Source organism: Lineus longissimus, chromosome 15, assembly GCF_910592395.1.
Source record: "Lineus longissimus chromosome 15, tnLinLong1.2, whole genome shotgun sequence".
In the NCBI taxonomy this organism is placed as follows: Eukaryota; Metazoa; Nemertea; class Pilidiophora; order Heteronemertea; family Lineidae; genus Lineus; species Lineus longissimus.
Genome location: NC_088322.1, coordinates 15,270,932 through 15,291,967, shown reverse-complemented (window position 1 = coordinate 15,291,967; position 21,036 = coordinate 15,270,932). Strand labels below are relative to the sequence as shown.

General features: G+C 41.6%; 1 protein-coding gene across 4 annotated transcripts in view; it reads left to right on the top strand.

Annotated features, from left to right (window-relative positions):
- Positions 1-20,596, top strand: part of LOC135499591 (frizzled-5-like) — a 66,396-nt gene extending 45,800 nt beyond the window's left edge. For 2 of the 4 annotated variants that reach the window (XM_064790453.1, XM_064790454.1), the window contains exon 3: positions 18,151-20,596. In XM_064790453.1, coding sequence (XP_064646523.1) covers positions 18,701-20,371 — 1,671 coding nt within the window. In that variant the 5' untranslated portion in view covers positions 18,151-18,700 and the 3' untranslated portion in view covers positions 20,372-20,596. Of the gene's footprint in view, positions 1-6,714; positions 6,789-10,879; positions 10,968-18,150 lie in introns of those variants that run through there. The other 2 variants (XM_064790456.1, XM_064790455.1) reach the window with 2 other exon arrangements.
- Positions 20,597-21,036: the final 440 nt, after the last annotated feature.

Sequence of the window (21,036 nt, the reverse complement as noted above, 5' to 3'; positions counted from 1 at the left end):
TTCTTTTGGCGTCACTCACACAAGAAAAGTTGGTTCCAAGCGTATGCTGATTAAACCCAAAAATGCATCTAAACACACAAAGAAGATACGCGTCGTCCGTCAACCTCGTCTATGAACTGAGTATTTTTCAGTAGTTTGCAACCTGAGGGAGGTTATCCTACTCCGCAAGCAAACACGACAATTACATTCCTGAGAGCAAGCCCGATGCACAAAATACACAAAACGTTTCATAACGATCAACTCCTGAGGGCAACAGAACTGGGCCCTCCAGGCGACGGCCATTCAGAGGCGCAGCCACGGCGCCGCGGGATTGTTCCCGCACCGCGGAGCCCCAAGCAACTCTGACTCACATCACGAGAGCGGTCCGGTTACACCAAGAACATGCATAAAATCGGGCAATTTTCAAATCACAATTGCATTTTATAGGGTTAGAAGATTTTCACAAAGAAATAAAGCAGTACACGAAGACAACTCCCCGGTTGCGTATATGTAAATTGCTTGGAAATTTGTTTTTGAAATATCATTTTCTTGCGGCGGCACCCTTGGGTATATTGGGTTTAGAGGTGATGGTAACATGAGGTATATGCCTTGAGTGCTGGTTAGGTTTGTGGAGGCTTCCGAAGTTTGGCCCCAGGAGCATTGTTTGCATCACGCATGGAGAGAAAGAGAATCGTCCTCGGCAGATGGAGATTATCAAAGATCTTTGCCATCTGCGGGAGAGAGTATGTTGGCCGATGTGCAAGGTCTTGGTGTTCTATCCCATTCGCCATTTTCCTCAACCAGAAATGTAGCGCATAATACTGACCATGATATTGGCCAGTCATAAGCCCTGTAATAGGGTCATGCTGTCTCAACCGAACAAGCATGATACGGGTCTTCTGATTGGTCAGATCGGAAGTACCAAATTTTTTGCTTGAGGAAATTGGCGAATACTGGTAATCGAACGATGAAGCAGTGTTGCCTTTTAGGTTGTTTGTATTCAAGGCTCTGATCGCCGAGGGTCACCTAGAAAATGACCGCAGATAGCTTGGATCAGGGCGGCGATCTGTCCCAATTCAGCACTCAATGGCTCTTTGCTTACCGTTGCCAATGCTGCATTATATGTACATCCTTGGGAAACAAGAGAGTCAACTTTTTTCTTTGTCCCTGAAGCCAGTTTGTTTGAAGGACAGAGAGAACTTCGGACCATGATTTCATCAGCATGGTGTACTTTACGACCATGGCATCATTCACTCAAAAACAATGAATTAATTACAAAACATGCAAACGTCCCCTATATACGCCATCTCTGAGTAAATAAATTTTAAACACCATTCGTGAATAAACTAGTAAGTCAATTAAATCATTACACTGACATATCATTAAATTATTTTCTAACTGTTACATTACGTCTGGATGTGTGAATATGCATAACTTGTGGAGCATTTCCCGTGAGAATGATAAAGTACAATCCTTCAGAACAGCAGCATCAGGGTCTGAACTGACACAAGGAGTCGATAGGAATTTGTTTTTTTGACGATTGGGGTTTTGAAAGTGTCCCCGTCTCGGTCCCAGTGTATAGCGACCTTGAAGGTAGGGTCGGTTGCATGTATATTGAAACACGCTGTATGCATTACCCCGATTTAGGTTATTGGAACTGAATACTGTCAAGCAGTTACAGAGTTGCTCATCCATCATCAGTCTCGTATCTGTTTTAGTATGTGAGGACATGAGTTTCATGCCGATATCCAGAGCTGAATATTTAGAATGCAAGGCTAAAAACCCTGGCGCCAGCCAGTCCCTCTTCCCTGCCAAAAAGCTGTATTGATGGGAGGTCGCCCTAAAGCGGACATGATACTTTCTCATTGAAATCATTCTCAGAGCACTTATGCATGACATTCAGGCCATTTGGCCCCTCAAATGTCGCTTATGGTTGACTATTTCCCACTTATGCCCGTAGAATTCGGGAAGTTTACACTTTGGCTGCCATTTTGACGCCGGTGGTCCGGTTTCGCTCTGTGGAGTAGGTTTTCACCGGAATCGACAAGTGGCGCTCGGATAGAATTTCGCGGAAAGATGACCTTGACAGTGTCACGTGACCTCTATGCCAACAACCTGGCTCTTCATGATTCCTCATCAAGTATGCGTGGTTTATTTTTGTTGGCGGTACTAACTTGAGGCGGATGTGAGGTCCAGAAATGGGTGACCATCGTGTGTCTTCAATAAAACTTTATAACACATCGCTCAAACACAGATTGGCAAACGAAATAAGACATTTCATGATGTGTAATTTCACCAAGGTCACCAGATTATAGATACACTGCATCATCAGTGCATTTTAAATACAGGGTGTCTCAAAAGAGCAGTTGGTCATGTTATCATTCAGATTGTATCATTGTTTCTGCGTGTATGCTTCGCTAGTATATTGGCTGGCCGCCATCATGTCTTCGGATTACAACCGTGAAAAGAACCTTGACCAATACATGCCTTAATTCAGTTCCAACTTAGAAAACCAGGTGGCGCTGAACAAGGTTATTTATTTGATTCATATTCTTCATAAAAAACAACATCCCAATATACGTGACCTATAATGTAAGACCACTTTGCGGTTACCTTGTAAAACATTTGAACAGCATTGTCAGTAAGGAACCAAGAGGCAAATAGACTAAATGCACCCAGAGCCTTGAGTGACCTAACTTAGAGAACCGTTCGCGTAATCTCACGAGGCCTCTTTGCAATTTTGTGCAATGAACTCTTGAGTAGAGTGCAAAGAATTTCAAGAGGGTTCTTCGACATGGTTTTTACAGACCTATTTCTGTGTGTTGGGCACTGCCATGTATTGGTTCTGTTTGAGACTGTGGATACTTTATAGTATACACTCGTGTTCTGTGTTGTACACCTACGAAAGCCCAGTTAACAATAGATATGAGGGGATGAAGACGGCGATCCAGGCTGAACGGCCAAACGGCTCATCAGGGTTGAGCATGGCATGGATGATTCTGTAGCTGTCACGCGAATAGTAGTATTTCTAACCCCTCCTGAATAGGATGCTTGTTATTCAAGTTGTCAATACTGCAAGCGGTACCCATTTGTTATCTAAATCTGGTACCAGTATCGGACGAGTTAAGACCAAAGGGGTAACAAGAGAGACATGAATTAAGGATTTGATTGATTTTGATATAAGCTATAAGCCTGAATCTTTGGTTGACACTCATAATTCGTGTATAAGTTTGTGTTTTCAAAGTTTACAAAACTTAGTGTCAAAATAGCAAACTCCCTAAGATACAAACATCAAACAAAGCCTGCCATTGTAAAGGAAGTGAAGACTAAATCAATCTATGGATACTCCTAGGACTTTGGTGACAAAATACTAATAGTTATTCACTAGAGTTCTCAGAAACCTGACCTAATTAATGTAGTAAAGACCTTAGGAAATACATACAAAGTCACGGAGTGACAAACAGGGCTTTTGGCACAAAAGAAGAAATATTTATTTTCCAATCTTTGGAGATTGTCCCTACTTTGCCAATCTCAAGTGGTTGGTTCTCGGTCATGGCATTAAACACCACATTGTCAACCAGGCTGTCAAGCACTTGAGGCCAGGACCTAACTCATCGAAAGGGTTTAGAATCGAGGGCTCCAAGTGGGTCTTTTCGAACCCTTTTCATACCCTTTTCATCGCTAGCAAAGAAGGGTTTTGTCGTGACAAAATTGCCTTGGTGTTGGGGTACTTGAGTGAGCGTTACTTTGTGTGAGTGCTAGCTGCTTAAGACGAAACTAATTACTGTTCTGGAAATGAGACTCTTGTATGGGGCGCCAACAATGTATTGATTTGGCCGGGTATTCCACGGCTCTGGTGGAAATGGTACACATGTCAAAAGATCAGAAACATGAACAACTAGGATCACCTTTGGTGTGAAAAGGACCATCTCCATCCTTATCATCACCACCAAGTTTGTTTACATCTCCACCGTTAGAATGCTGTATCCTATGTTCTGTTATCACCATCATCACTGACACTTCCCCTAACAACAGTTGTCAATGGTAATACAGAAGTTAAAGTGGAGTTCACGCTATTTCAAACCATTCCTCTCTGGTACTGAGGGGGTTAAAAATCCAGTGTTCTTCGGGCCCCATGTTCAGGTCAATAATGGGAGCATGCACTGACGCCTCTCCCTAACGCGTCATGGTCATTACGATGCTGCCCCGGGCCTACAACAAAACCTCGGTCCCATGACACTTCCTGTGAGAGAGGATGCTATTATCTGAAATGCAATTTTGTCTGGCTTGAGATCCAGATATGATAAACATGACTTGTATTGCTGGTGGTAGAGTCTGGAATGTAGGTATAGTTGCTGGCCATGGTGACGTTTAAGGCTACATCAGGCCTGTACTTAATCGAATTGTACCCTTACTTAACATATCAAAGGACCATCAAAGCATTGGTCATGGTCGGCAATCAAAGCATTGGTCATGGTCGGCTAGTGTGTTAACACTTGTTTATAATCCCCAATAACAAAGTATGTTCAACGGTAACGCATTATTGCTTTCACATAGATTTGGGACCTAAATGGGGTACAGAGGAAGGGAGATTCATATTTCAGCTCTAAATGAATAGGAACACATTAGTGTCAGTGGCCTTAATGTCTGTTGAGAATGCATCAAAGATCTGAAATCTGCTGCGTCGTGTATCAGCACAGTCGTGTTGTTTTGCATCACTGACTCGCCAACTCCATCTTTTTAACTCTGAATTGAAAGAGTTAATGCTGCCTTTGTCCTGGAGTCGAGGTCTCTATCCTATCATGGCGCCTTTGTTCCCTATGACAATAACAACAATGCTCTCTTAATAGCAACCTCTTAAGCCGGAGGCGAGAAACGCTGGCAATAAGACGCTAATTCACACAAAATCTCAAAATCACCAAAATAATCCGAAAAAGTCAATAATCAGGCGAGAAATTGTTGATAATCTCCTAGAAAAATGTTGAAACGTCTTCCGATTGGTGTAAAAAACGTGATCGGTCTTTGATTGGCTCATTATATCGTCTGCTTCCATTGTTGTTTGAAAACAGCATCACGTGATAATCATCTGCCATTAACTCTCTTGCTTCTGAGGTCTTCTCTTTTGAGAAATAAACCTAAAGTTAAGCAATTGGAACTTGAGAGCGGACAATTTCACATTGGGCCTACATTTAATTATCAACGTTAATTTCTTTCGGGGTCAGATTATGACTTTTTTCTATTGATTCATTTTACAATTTTCGGAAAAGCTTTCACTTCATGACAATGATAACAGCCATTTGCCACAGTTTGTCCAAGGAATCATCATCAAAATCATACACAAGATTCCATAGCAAACACCAATGCATACTTCTTGCGGATGTTCCTGCGAGCAAAGAATTCCCAGAAAGCATGACAATTTAGGTCATCCTCTAAAATATCTCCAAGTGATGCGTTATTAATGTCTGCCTTGATGCAGTGGGATTATCGTCACCTAGGGACAATAGGACTGCTTCTCGGTAAGCCGTGGCACCCAGCTGAAGTGGTCGAGGCAGCTGCCCAGATTGGTCAGCTCTGGTCCACGTCATGCTAGTAGCTTGAGCAAATTTTGGTCACCAGTTCATCAGCTTCGCCCGTTTGATGATTATGTGATGCTGAAGTTTATCTAGTTTGCACTTAAATCTGATATTTTGTGGATACATACTTGTTCGAGTAACTACCTCGACGCGAAACTGCGAACGCAATTCGAAACAAGATACTCTATAACCTGTTACAAGAATGGCTTTTGATTGGTGATATTGTGGATACATTGAAAAGGCAAGCCCATTCTTATTCCTACCCTTTGTAGTTAAGAAAAACTTTTCGACTAAGACCAGTTAAATCTATTTTGATATCGTCAGCCGTTCTTTATTGACCAAGAATCATGAGTCTATAGGGGTCAATATTGCAGTCTGATGCTTTCTTTGTTATTAGCTGTTCATTGTGCTGTCTTCAAACATAAAATTGTGACTTATTCTTTGCTCTAATATCACATAAAGTTGTATTGTTGGTTTTTCGATATCAATATCCACAAATTTTGGAAAGGAATTAACTGGAATGTTGCAAACAAACATTTCATCTCCCCCACATTGAACATTCCTGTGATCTTAAAGTTAGTAATCTGCTGATTAAAGTTAAGTTTGAATAATATACTATCATAACAAGTTGAAGTCGAGTTGTTCGTATCAATAGCTGTCATTTCGGAAAGGAATTATAAAGCCTGCAGTCAAACATTGTATCTCTAGTCTCCCAGCCTTGCCCATCTCTGTGATATCAAATTTAGTAGGCTGATTAAAGTTTAATTTGAGGAACTCTCATCCAAGTGATCAGGCCTCTCCCTTGGGAAGTTCCACCCCAGCATATGCGTCAACCCATTCGTAACGCCAAGCCGATTCTCCCCCACTTCAGGTGGCACATACAAGCAAGTTTGGCAGCGGGCCTACATCTCAAGTGGCTCAACCTTTGTAAGAGCCTTCGTTCTGCACATTTAAGCAATGAAGTACCTTCACCAATACCAAAATACAAAGTCTTATACCCTTATTTCCTCACAATTTCCATGTTTCGACCAGTTTTGGATTTGAGGTGATTAACTTGGACAATCTCTGTGTGGAATTTTTGGGGGAATTTGACACTTTTCAAGTGGAGAAATTTTGCAAAAGTCTGCATGGTTCTGGACCTGTTACCACTGGAGTACCTCGTTCCTATAGCAAATCATCTGACCACGGAAAGTTTCCATGTTTCGGACAAATTTGAATTCGAGGTGATTAACTCTGGTAAGTAATAACAACAAAATGGACACGTCTTCGAAATTTCAAGGGCTAGACATTATGTAATCGGACCCGATCCGGATCCCTGCGTTACCTAGTGGCTTATTCCTGTGCAGTTTCCATGTTTTCCACACCCTGTGACTGTGTTCTAAGCTTTAGACAAATTGGAGTCGGAGCGGCTCGAATCCGACACCAATTTCAAACTTTTCAAGTGGTGTAGCGGTCCCGCGCCTCAGCGCTATAAAGTGTCTTATTTCCGAAGTTTTCGAACGAATTCCGTGTTTTTCAGTCTGTGCCTGATTAACTCCCTGTGGAATTCCTCTAAACTTTAACTGACGCTGTCAGACGCGCTTCTGTTACTTACAACTTTAAATATAAGACGCCCAGTCTCGGATACCATTCCACCAGATTGGAGTCTTAGATCGAATCTACCTGCTTTCGTATGCCCATCTTCCTTCAAGATCCTGCCATTCAAAAGCTCGGATAAACCAAGGAGACTCCTGAATAGGTAAGACCTGCTAATTAGTGAATCATTAAACATTATAATCATTCGCTATATATTCATATACAAGGGACATTACCTCACTTCGATTTGTTTTTTTAAACTTTGCAAATTTCGAGTGCAGGCTATCCTTCTCTTCAGCGTACCTTCCGACAGCTTTGAATGACTCGTAACACGCCTACGATACTATCACGAAATCTGATTCACATCTAGACTCATTCTAACAAAACCATTTCATCTTTCATAACTTCTCAAAGAAATCTCAATTTGAAATCTGATGAGTTTTGATTTGCCAAGGGCACCAATATCTCAACAACAAATGACATAATTATTGAAGGTCTTCTCTAGCGCATGGCAACCCATTTGTAAACAGTAGGCCCGCGAGGGCTGGGCTGTTTGGAAGGCAATGTTGGGAAGTTTCTTCCGAAAGCCTCTTCAAGTGTTCAGTGCTTAGACCATCTTACAAAAAGCTATACAGCTGTGTATAGCTGTGTTAGCCTGAAATTAGCCTAGTTAGCGTCATAACCACATGGTGGACGTAAGAACGATTGTGTGTACATGCTGTTGGCTTAGAAACGTGGCTGTTCAAAACAAGTTTTGTGACTACCCCTAGTGCTCTGAAGAAACCCAACTTTTCTCTCCGTTGCGGTATCTTTTATGATGAAGCATGGGTAATTCGTTTGGAAAAGTAGAACATAATACGATATAAATGTATAACTAGGCATTGTATGAACCTGTCTTTGGTTTTTCAACTATCACAGAATAAAATGGTCTCCACCACATTTAACTGACTATCCATGCACAATCTGTGGTCAGCCTGAAAGTGTCAACACGGGTTTAACTGTGGAAATCCTTGTAGGACCTAGACATTTTAGACAGGTTACAAGTGCTCTGATAAAGTATGTGTCAGGGCCTACTTTGTTTAAATACAAAAACAAGATCAGAAGGGAGAAGTTTGGAATGTGCTGTCCGTTGAATCTTCGCGAAGCCCATTTGCCAAAATATCAGCCTGTTAAAACCACGTGCTCCCCTTCGAGATTTCGTGGTATTTGGGTGGTCGGTTGTGGAAACGCAGCTACAATCCAACCGCCTGAATTGGCCGAGGCGCACAATGAACGGGGACAACTCAGGCTGCCAAAATGCAAATTTGAGGTGCTGCAAACAGGAAGGGCCAAGTCAAAAAATGCTTTTTACACTTCAAGTAAAGGGCGTCAGTCACGACCTTTTGGTTTTCACCCTTGAGTACCACAATAGTTCATCAAGAGGATGTTTGGCTGTGTATAACGAGTTTCGTTCTGTCGCCATTCAGTAATGTCCCAGTCAGAATTGACCATGCCCCGGTCATATTCCCTGGACAAGCTTAGACGATATTAGAGCATCTCCAATGGATTTCGAGGCCCAGAACAGATCGACACTACTTAATCAGTGAGAGCCACCACGCCTTTGTCTTATTTTATCAAACTTTGCGAAAATTGTTCCAAGTTGTTCCTTCAGAGTCCATGTAACAATGTAACTATGTCTGTGATGAAAGCCTTTGACCATGCTGTATATTTCAAAGTCACATCATGGCATTGCATGTCAGGATGCTTGAAACAGTTTCATGAACTTTGAGAAGTATAACCCAGAGCAGACGGTTACAGTTCGCTGCAGTTAGATGTTCTTGGAGACTCTACGAGAGGCTTCAGTTTGAACATGGACCAGTGTTTCCCTAGGCGCCGTACCTGGACCGTTTCTGCATGCGGAGGCTGCTGGCAGTCAGCGTAATTTCTGTCCACCATGCTCTGCCGTGGAACAATGTACCCAGTGACTGGAGTTGAAAAAAAAGAAAAGACCTGGGATAATCAAAGCATTAGGTTCTATTTTTTAAAGTGTGAAGGACCATAATGTTGGATGATTTCAACACATCTTGATTGAGAGAGCTGTGAAAATCAAGAATAACTAGTTATGAGTGCTTTGTACCAGATAACCCGTATCCGAGCAAGTTTAGCACAACGAAGGGCCAAGAGGTCATTTATGATAGAGGTCGGTAACTGTCCAGTTTTAGCACCAAAGAGCCTAATGAAATGAGTTCAGTGGCCTTGGCACCTGGGCTTGACACCATGCCATCAAAACATAATAATCACTAATTTCGCTTTAAAATCATCCCAACATCTGTTTTATCGATTCACAGATATGTATAAGTGTAAATGTGTAAATGTATAAGTACGTGACTGTAGATCAAAATTGAAGATCGTGCACGCTGTATTTAATGAAAGAACCAAAAGTATTATTGATATGAAAGCATGATAATTATCAAACGATTACGCAAGGAATATATTTATTTTTTATTTGCTGGCTTGAATATTCCTTCGTAATTGATTCTGGCATCCCCCACGGAGCTTTGATATAGGCGTATCTTTAAGTTATTCAACAATGACTAAAATGAGGCGATTTTTTAATGTTTTTTTTCAATCCGGTTATCGAGTTTATTTTCGTTTTGTACGGACGTGATTGGTGGAACGGCGAACATGTTAAACCGAACTCAGAACACGTCTTGGGACATGCTTTGCTTTGCATGTAACATTCATGACTAATTATTAAGTCACTTTAAGGATGTACACAATATTTTTTTACTAAATGTTTTAGCTGTCAATCAACAAATTTCTGTCAACGCAATTTTTAAGCAATATGAATAGGAACTAACCCGATACTGGCGGACACCCCGGTTCGTAACATACGTTCAGAATTAAAACTTCCCGACTTTATGAAAACGGATATGAAAAAAATGAGAACACCAATGTTCACGTTGATGGGGGTTGAATCGGACAAGCTATCTTTTGTGAGATACTGGGGAATAACACGTATTAGTCAATGCGAATTCTCACCGCATAGGCCACCACTGGTGAACCAAATTCAAAATCTCCACAGGGGCGACATGTCAGAGCGACAAGAACCGAGAAATATTTGGAAATGTTGCCGTCATTCTGGTGTTATCATCCGACAATTTTATGTTCATTATTTGATATGTCAATGAAGGATAATGGCGGGGCCATCCCTGGCTATGTCACCGTTTAAAACATTGTGCTAAACGGTTCGATTTACTACACCTTGTGCAGACCTTTATCAAAACTTCCCACTCAAAGTGAACTATTAAATACGTGCACAATGTACACCGAATGTATTGCAGTCTTTGTATATTTAGGTTGAAAATTAGAGACGAATTGCGAATTGTCCTACTGTCATGTGTCATTTGCAAATCACGTGACCAGTCATGCGCAACGGATTGACAGCTCTCCTGGCAGGAGGTTAGAAAATCAGGCGAAATCCCGCGTGGTTTTGTCCATTGCTTTGTTTCAATCTAACCTGGTGGAATAACCAATGTAAACTCGGTATACAACTGTACATGAATGTATTGGTGATTGCACTCAAGTTAGCTTGAGCTGTTCTACGGGAGTGGCTGATCGTGGACTTGTCATAAATCTACAATTCTTCACCCACGGAAGATATCACCAGGGAGTCCTAGGACGTGTTTTAATTGTACAATACTGGCGTTTAATGTAATTAATAAGCAGAATTCAGGGTGACCTGGGTCATTTTGGTTTCGACTGTTGCTGAGAGAGTGACGATATTGATTGATGACAATTAGGAATATTTTGACAAAGCTTGTGTTTGATTCTTGAGGATAATCGATTCATCGAAGTCAAGTAAGTTGTTTCTCATATTTTGAATGCCACTTGATTTTGAAATGAAATGAAATGACAACAAAACATCTGAACAGTGTATCTGGCACCACGAAAAATCATAGTTTAGCCACAAGAACCTTTGTTTTATCTCCTTTAATTTTGATTCAAGCATCTACATCCATTTTTACTGCAGTATTTCATTTCTTTTACCTTCTCTTGTTCGTTCGAGGTTCACTGTATCACTTTTATGGCCTTTGTCATTTGTTGGCTAAGCTTCTATAGCAAAAGAGGAAATTCGATTTCATGATATTGCTCTGATGGACTGGTGGATTCGGAAGAAAACGATCCGCGAGCGTCGCAGCCATTATCTTGAAGTAATGCCTTGTCCATTTTACTCAGTACCCCAATCGCCCTTTTTCACAATTTGTTACAAACATTAAACACTCAAGTCGAATAGCTAAGTCTGTTCAATGTAGTTCCTCCTTAATGACACCCAACCTCGCATTTTTCAAAATGTTCAAAATATGCGTTCCGCTTTCAGAACTGTAGTAAATCGGGTAACTTTTCACTTGAACACAAAGGAACTTCACAAGGTGTGAAATCTTAGAGAAGCCGTGTCATCGTCGCCCCGTGATTATCTAAATTCACCATGCCCTAGGGCCAAGGCATGTGTGCGCTATTCCTGGTGAATGAGACACAGGGCTAGAGTATGGGGCTAGGGTGGGTGATGGTTCAGTGTACAACAAGGTTGGGCCACATTTGGATATTTGGGCTTGTCTCCGATGCCAATGTATGAACCAAACATTTCTAGTAGCAGCCAACCGGACATGCTAGGTATTGGGACTCAAACTAACACAACATTATCCGGACAGGGGTTATAACTACACGTATATTGGTACTGCCAACATCCAAACATCTGCAGGTTGACTAATTCCCCAAGAAGACTAAACTGGGTGAACCTTCAAAATAAGCAGCCGACACAACTTTCTTGTAGGCCTATACTGACACGAACTGCTCATCCCTACATGCCCTTAAAGCTGACATGGCTTGTATTGAATCCAAAAGGACCCGGCAAACTATCCGATTCTATATTCGTAGATGACTCAGATGACAGCAGCCTGAAAAATCGATGGCTCTCAGTTCATGTTTCCACTTGTTTCATACCTTTATTCTTCTTCCTTATGCCATTATCTCAGATGTAGCCACAATATAAATACCATGCCGTGCACAATCGTCTATTTACTAAGATTTCTAAGGCCCTTGCGACTGCCATGTTTTATTGAACAGACGATGGCATGGCAACTGGAGAGAAATTCAAAAGAAGATGTATGTGACCGCTGTGGGGATGCTTAAAGTTTTATGATTGTGGCGCCAGAGATATCGTGCAGATTATCGAATCCCAGATATCCAATACCGATGTATTCATATTGAGTAATAGGGATCCAGTTGGCGATATAGTCTCATTGTTGTGAGAGAATTGGTCTGTTAAAGAATTGCTGAATCATTTTCGGGATGCAAAACGGGCACTCCTAACCAATGTCAGCAGTTATTGCTTTGCAATCGCGGGGGGGGGGGGGGAGGGGGGGGGTTAGATGGATATTATGATGTAAAGAAAACTAGGGCCAATACTGCAACTGCGGATTTCGATGGTGTTAAAAATCACATAGAACAACCCTTGTTGGACGCAGGAAGTTCAACCAACATTTGTGTAAATCAACTATTTTAAGGTTGTCAGATCGACTATGAGTTGTGTTTTTACGGCAATCTGCTGTTAAAATAAACAACATCTGATCGTGGATTCTAAGGGCAGCTGGCCAACTCGTGCCAAAACAATTAATTAACACCTTATTTACTAATACTATTTTCATAATGATCTTAGGGTGGAAAACAAAGGAGTTGTAAGGAAACAAGGGTCAGCTGCGCACAGCAAGCGTTTTCAGGTGCTGGCGGTTAATCATTAGTCTGTTAATTAGTATACTAATCAATATAAAAATTCATACTAATTAATCTTAAAAACATAATTATTCACACGGAAGGATAAGACCCCTATTTAGGCAAAAACGTATTTGGATCCCTGTCGTGCTAAACGTCCGGTGTATCAATACTTTGCACCTCAATAGAGTCCACACCCAAACATTTTCCATAGACGCATATGGCCGTCTTGCATATTCTTCACCCTCAGCCGAAAAAGTCACATAATATGACGTCCCACCCTTCATTTACTTAACGCTATCTCAAGCAAATTCCTAGATACCTGGCCCTGGTTCTGGGCCTGGTTGGCGCTGGGACTCACCCAGTGGGCCACTCCGGAGGATGATTAGAATCGGCTGCTGGAATTTCCGAGGCTAAATGCAACCTTGTACATGTCCCGGGTACATGTACACTCCACAATGCAACCACAACACATTTCTCCACGCCAAACCTTTAATTACCTCCCAAGCACACACAATAAAATGCACTTTTTAGCCCCGTGTCGGTATTGACAATTTTTACATGTTCTATATATGCCGATATTAATTATAGCACTCCAATCAATACATCGATAAAACGAATTTAGTGATATCAACTGATTTGGGTAGCAGGAACAAGGTTTAAAGGCTTATAGTGCACAGGACTGGGCAACACAACAGACCTTGGTACGTTTGTAGTCTGACAAAATAACGTATTGTCTTTTGCATCATACTCAGTGTTGAGTATTGATACAAAAACCAATATTGCAAAAATGATAAACAATGGTGACATTTACGGTTCAAAACAAGGCAAAATAAAGAATTAAAACTAAAGACCTCCCAGTACTTCACGCATTGGGACAAAACTGCTAATTGGTAACACATGTAATTATACCAATACTGTTGATCAATGAAATCGTTATAAAGCCGTGTGATATGAAATATTTTATTCTGTACTCAAATAGATTTACCATTAAATTGATTTTGACAACATTGGGTGTGGTTACCAAAGGTTCCAAATTGACCCAATTATCAAATTGAAATCCGAGATGATGCTGCTGTTGACGAAGCTCGTGTAGCAAAGCATACTAGATCCTAAAATTGCCAAGTGTTTAACTTATTTTGGGTGGGGCTCCGGGCTGTACACGCAATGCAATTTATAAACCCATTGAAAGGAAAGATTCATGAATCATCCGGCAGCCATTTTGGTTTTGGTTCCAGACGTCGCTGCTTGGCGGCGCACTAGTTTTTTTTACATTCATGGTATGATACATTGGGGAATATGAAATAGTTTTTAAAACCGCTGCAAATTCAGTAACTTCTGTGTTTAAATTCAAACCTCCCACCAGTTTATAGACTGCTGCATATTACAAGCCAAGCCTACAGTTTACAATACATGTAATTGTCAACCTGACAAGTCGACGCGAAGTTTGTATCAGGAGTGATGTAGAGTTAAAATCCTATTCCAGCTCGCCGCCAGCCTGCGCATTACAAAAGGCAAGTCGTGATATTTACAATTTATAAAACGAGCGCTGTCCGGGCGATGTTGTGACATCCATAATGAGCGAGGAAAATTACCAGCAATTAATTTAATGTGTCAATTTAGAGGTATTAACTGGTAATGGGGTAGGCCTGGACGATGATGAGAAATGTCAAATAGGTTTTATTAAGAATCGTGCTTCGGTAGTTAAAGGGGAACTATATCGAGTTGCTTGTTGACATCATGATAATACCAATTTTCCATTGCGGTAAGATGATTATAAGGCCTTGACAAAAAAGTGAGCTAGGCCCGGTTTCAAACCCAGTTAGATTACTAACTTGGCGATAACTTTTGAACTTGGCGTTATCTCCTTGAGTCAGGTCTATATATTTAACGTAACGCCAAGCTAAAGTTAACACAAGATTCGTACCAAACTTTTCTGGAACAACTCGGCACTGGACTGGTATGACATAACTTGGGTCTGCTGGCATTCATAGTCATAGACGCCTTCAAGATTTCACCCAGTGCCGCGCCTTGCCAGGACTAAATGGGTTAACATATTACCAGCTTAGACCGCCAGGTGGATAGGATTCGCCAGATTTCTGGAAAATGTTGCAAAACATCTCAATTTTGCTCCATCTTAATTCTTGTGCTCTGTTTTGCCAACAGCCGGGGTGCTGCAACCCTTCAACCCGCCTCATCAGTTGTAATAACTGATCTGACGTATTAAGAGGATTACTACGCTAGCACCAGGCATACCAGGCTTGGTCAAGCAAACGCGTAAAGCTTTCTTGGCATCATGTACAATGTACTGGGTCAGCTTATGTTGGGATAGTTGTATTGTTTTGTGCATTTCGCCTAAGTTCTAATTCAAATGTGAGTAAATAGTTGATTGAATTTGGAGAAAAGTTTTTTACAATGATGTGATGCGCGTGAAGTTGGTCTCAACGAATACATTGGCTGGATCAATGTGCGCAGAAGTAAGATACAACACTAGCAGAGTGATGAATCTCAACTTGCCTAGTAATATTGACAATTTCATCACTTCGTTACTGCATTGTATTTATCTATTTTCGTATATGTATAAACCGATAATAATTTTACACGAAATCCACCAACTCGAGAGGAAGATTACTATATATACTGAACCATTCCACTCCAAGAATAGAAAGATGAAAAAATCGTGTACATTACCAAATAATACGTACATCAGTACACAGGTGTTTCAGCAAGTTAGTGTGAAACTGATCTGTCAGAATCTGGAAAAATGAGACTCGGCAGAGTCGCAGGGATTTTCTTCTAGTTTCCATGGTAACGTCTTGGATATTAATCACCATATAATGTATCTGTACATTTCTGCATACCTTTGGAGTAATGCACAAGACATGACGACAGCGTCTCTATTTGTGTCTGTGGCTATGTCATTGTTGTACCTCTGAGAATAACGTCTCTGTTCAGTACAGATTATTGTCACCATGCTCTGTATAGGTAATAACAGTCATACATGTATTTTGTATCATACAGAAATTATCTTATGAAAAGTGCTGATGACATACCGGTATGCACATTCCCTACGTAAATTGAACATGAGAATATATGCTCAAAGAATCGTCTGAGCTACCTCAAAAGTTCGAGGAAACCAAAGCTAAATTTTGGCTGGGTTGTGCGCCAAGGTTTGCAAAACAAGTTCTAGATTGCTTGGCTTTCTAACCCACAGCAAAAGTACCTCGGTTGATAAAAGCCAATTTCAACCAAGCTCAAAAGTACATACATGTCTTTATTTCACTGGAAAAAGTCGCAGCTTAGTAATAAAAAGCTTTTCTCTCGATTCTGCCCGACACGATCGCTGGCAAAACAAGCTCTCAATCAGGTGCTTGGCTTTCCAACCCACGGGTGGCAGGCTGAGATTCGGCCAGCAGTAGGACCTGCTGCTGGGGCAGAACGTGGAAAAACATTAAGGGATTAGACGTCTGGAACTGCAGGTCGGATCTGGCTGTTATCGCAGGGAGATATTGTGGGAGGGGCTTGGTAGCTCAGCTCTGGACGGAATATCTTAGTTTCCGTCTGATGAATTTTGCAAAAAAAAGTTGCTGCCATCCTACCCTTTTCCCTCTGACCAAAGTATGGACTTATAACTGCTGTTATTGGCTGAAAATGGTGATAGGTTCAATACATATCGGCTGTGACTGAAGCAAAACCTTCGTCAGAAAAAGGGACAGCCTTTAGTGAGGAAGCGAGAGCCTATTCCAAACAGTCCTTGATACTGTGAGGGTTGGGATTTAGGGACCATTCCCGGGTTTTTTCAGTGGGCCCGACCCATGCCACCTGACAACGATTCTCTGCCGAGTATCTGAAAACGACAGAAACGTGACGGATCGAAACCGAACTAGCCAGCACAAAGTTAAGAACCCAAACAGACCCAAGTTAACAGAATTTGAAACATGAAGTCATTACGCTATTAGTCCAAGTAAAACAGCTGACTTTACCAACAAATCTAGCAAATCTTCGAAAGTAAACAACACTTTTACACAAATAAAACTTCCCTAATTCTTCCTCAAACCCGCGGGGAGGGGCACTGTAGAAAATTGTCACTTTTACACAAGTTTTGTTGTGATTTGTTCCATTTTGCCTTTGTTAGCCTGTCATTTCCAATTGCCAAACCTACACACCAAATTCACACGGTCAGGCCAGGATTTGGCCTTGTTATTTTAGCCACTGCGAGTCTAATAATGCCTACTGATTAGAGCCCTATTAACAACAAAGTATTCCTATAAGTTATAAACGCGAGTAATTTTATGGGAGGAACTTTTGCAAAATAAATATAATCGCCTTCATAAGTACACTATGTGTATATAAATCACATACATGCAGTGTTTACTTATGTGCGAAAAAAGAGAAAAAAATCGCATTCTTTCTTGGTTCTGTATAAAAGCTGGATCTGTGAAAATCCATTCTCCGCGCTCATCCGCATTGGAGGCGCACTAATGTGGCGTGGCTCCGCCTCCACCATTACCCAAAGCGCCGCCCATTCGCTCAACAGCAGCGCGTTGCGGCCATCATTCTCACAATGAAGGTTTCCAATTCAAGAGCTGACAACAATGGCACATCAGCCTTTAGCAAATACGCGTAGAAAAACAGACCAATTCCATTCTTGTCCTATTTACTGCAGTTTAGTAATAGTCGGGCAGTATTTGCTCAAAGTTAACAGATCTTTAACTTTAAGTCAAGTTTTCGTTGACTTCTTAAAGTTAGATACAGTTTGAATAAACAGTAAATATAGTGGATGCAAAGGGTTTAAAAATAATAAATAGAGGGGGATAAACGTTGTTTTTGCCCGTTCAGATTACACGACTTCTGGCATTTATTGTTGACCTTACCTTAATCTCTTTGGAGTCGATATTTCGAGGACTGGGTTCATTAGTTAATGAAAAAAATCTAATACAAGTAACTGCAAATTCAGTCTTCGATCTGACGAAAGAAGGGTCACCCAACTTTCTACCGGAACCCAAAACAGCAGTAAGAAAATCTTATGACCAGATTCTCCCTTATTGATAAAAATTTGTGGGAAAGCCTGAGAAAACCATGGTCTAAAAACAGGTACGAAGTGAATTCATTTGCGTTTTTCTTTTCAGGCGAACCAAATATAACCTATTTGCACATCCTTTTTACGTATTTCAGCTCATTGATTGATAATAACCAACTTTTTTTACATCGTATAAGAATCAGCAGATACATATTAACAAAATAACAAAAACGTCTATCTCTATCTTTTTAGGTTCGGATTTGATCTCAGCATAATCCTTACGAGCCTCTCAGAGCCCGCGCATGCCCAGCACAGCACCCGCAGACCGTGACGTCGGCTCATTAATTGACAGCGCTGTGATTGGTCAGCGGTTTTGATTGACATATCCATCACCTGTCAGAGCGTTAAACGGAGTGACGGGTTTTGATCGGCACAAAGACCTAAGCCAGCGAGTTATTTGCAAGCATTTCTCTTGCTCTTGGGCATAAGCAGTAAGAGCGATACTTTGGATTATTTCTACTAAACATTCAGCAGTCTGCACCTCAGGAACTCAGCTTATTTCCGTGTACACTTTACCATGGACTACTATAACACAGCGGACTACTCAAAGGCATAGGATATTTCTCTCGTTTGTGGATGTAGCAGCTTCTCTCTTGGACCCGCATTGTCCGTTTAAGCTACCCTGTTTACACACCGTACGTTTCAGTTGTGCATTGTGTGCCGCATCTTTTTAAAATGTCACGCTAGATTCACGCACTTTTTCATCCAGTGTTTCGCGGATATCGAATTCATTTGATTCAAAATGTCGCTTCGGAATACTGTCGTGTTGCTGTTTCTGGCTGTGGTTTGGCGGACTGGTTACGCCGGCGGAAGTGACAGGGAGCAACCTCGAAAGTGTCAAGAGATCACCATCCCGATGTGCCGGGGAATCGGATATAACATGACTTACATGCCGAATCAGTTCAATCATGATTCGCAAGAGGAAGCAGGCCTCGAGGTTCACCAGTTCTGGCCCCTGGTTGAGATCCAATGCTCCCCAGATTTGAAGTTCTTCCTGTGCAGTATGTACGCACCAATCTGTATGACAAACTACCATAAGAGTCTCCCCGCTTGCCGGTCTGTTTGCGAAAGGGCCAAGGCAGGCTGTGCCCCTCTCATGCGGCAATACGGCTTCGCATGGCCTGAAAGAATGCGGTGCGAAAACCTCCCGGAGTACGGTGACAAGGACCAACTCTGCATGGACTTTAACACCAGCCATCCTACTCCGACACCAAAACCAAAATACCCGACCTTGCCAACAGAATTCCCAGGCCGAGGATCAACGGAAAAGGACTGCAGCTGCAAATGTCGTTACCCAATGGTCAAAATCCTGGACGAATCTAGCGGATATTACAATCGAATTATGACAGGCGGAATCAAGAACTGCGGCATGTCCTGCTTCAGTGGATACTTCACCTCTGATGAGAAGACTTTCGCATCGTTTTGGATCGGTCTGTGGTCAATTTTATGTTGCATATCCACCTTCATGACAGTCTCAACATTTTTCATCGACATGCAACGCTTCAAATACCCAGAAAGGCCCATCATTTTCCTCAGCGCTTGCTACTTCATGGTCAGCGTTGGCTATATCGTAAGACTGATCAGCGGTCACGGGAACGTCGCTTGTGACGGCGAGGTGATCAGGTACGCGTCAACAGGCCCAGCAGAATGCACCGTGGTCTTTCTACTCATCTACTTCTTCGGGATGGCCTCCTCAATATGGTGGGTGATCCTATCATTTACTTGGTTCCTTGCTGCCGGACTAAAATGGGGACAGGAGGCAATCGCCAGCTACTCACAGTACTTTCATCTCGCAGCCTGGTTGATCCCCTCAGTAAAAAGTATCGCAGTCCTCGCCATGTCGTCAGTTGACGGGGATCCCATTGCCGGGATCTGTTATGTGGGCAACCAAAACTTAGACAATCTCAGAGGCTTTGTGTTAGCTCCTCTGTTCGTGTACCTCATAATCGGTACAAGTTTCCTCCTGTCCGGGTTTGTCTCACTATTCAGGATACGAAACGTCATCAAAGCGCAAGGTGGGCAAAAAACGGACAAGTTAGAAAAGCTAATGATCCGCATTGGTGTTTTCTCAGTTTTATACACAGTCCCAGCAACTATTGTCATAGCGTGTTACTTTTACGAACAGCATTTTCGGGTCCGGTGGGAAACAAGTCACAACTGTCCCTGCTCTACGGATGTCATCCGACCCGACTACTCAGTTTTTATGTTAAAATACTTTATGTGTTTAGTGGTGGGGATTACGTCAGGGTTTTGGATATGGAGTGGTAAGACTCTCGATTCGTGGAAGCGATTTTACGGACGCTTATGTGGACGATGTGGTACTGGAAGTTCGAACTCAAGTCAGACGCGGATGGCTAAGTACAGCACTCCAAGCTATCACGGTAGTAAACAATTACCGCTCAGTCACGTTTAATTCGAATTTTGAATTACAAATGTCGAAGTCCGAGTTGGAAATGATGACAAAATCAAGATCTGAGCGTTAAAATGCCATTTTCAGAAACTCTCATGTTTCATAGGAAGTTTAAGTTCCAGTTTAGGATTTTTGATAGTCCCAATCTGAAACTTCAACATTCTTTTGCAATAAAACTCCAAATACCTGAAAAGAAACCAAGAATCTCATTTTTGATTTCAAATTCTGAGTTTCAAAATTTGAATTGAAATAATATTTTCTATTCAGGTATGTTAAGAGTAAAATTCTCTCTAACCCAGGCTTCGAGATCGAAATTCAGAGCTGGAATCTTTAGTTTTAACCCGAAGGTTCAACGCCCACATTGGTTAGTTTTACATTGGAATAACTCCCCGAAACAGACTCTAAAGCCAATGGTGGTGCCGAGGACCGGAGGGTTAAACGACGTTTTCAAAAAGCGTTTAAATTTACAGGAGATTTCTGATGTATGGAGCGCTATTCTGCAAAATGAAACCAGAGAATCCCACTAGCGTGGATGGTAATCGGTTTTAGGCTTTTCCCTATGTTTCATTGGAAATTAAACCCATTACACAGGTTCCAATAGTGGTTATTAATAGACACATATTGAATATCAATTAAAATCAATGTATTTAGTACTGTCAAAAGCAAAA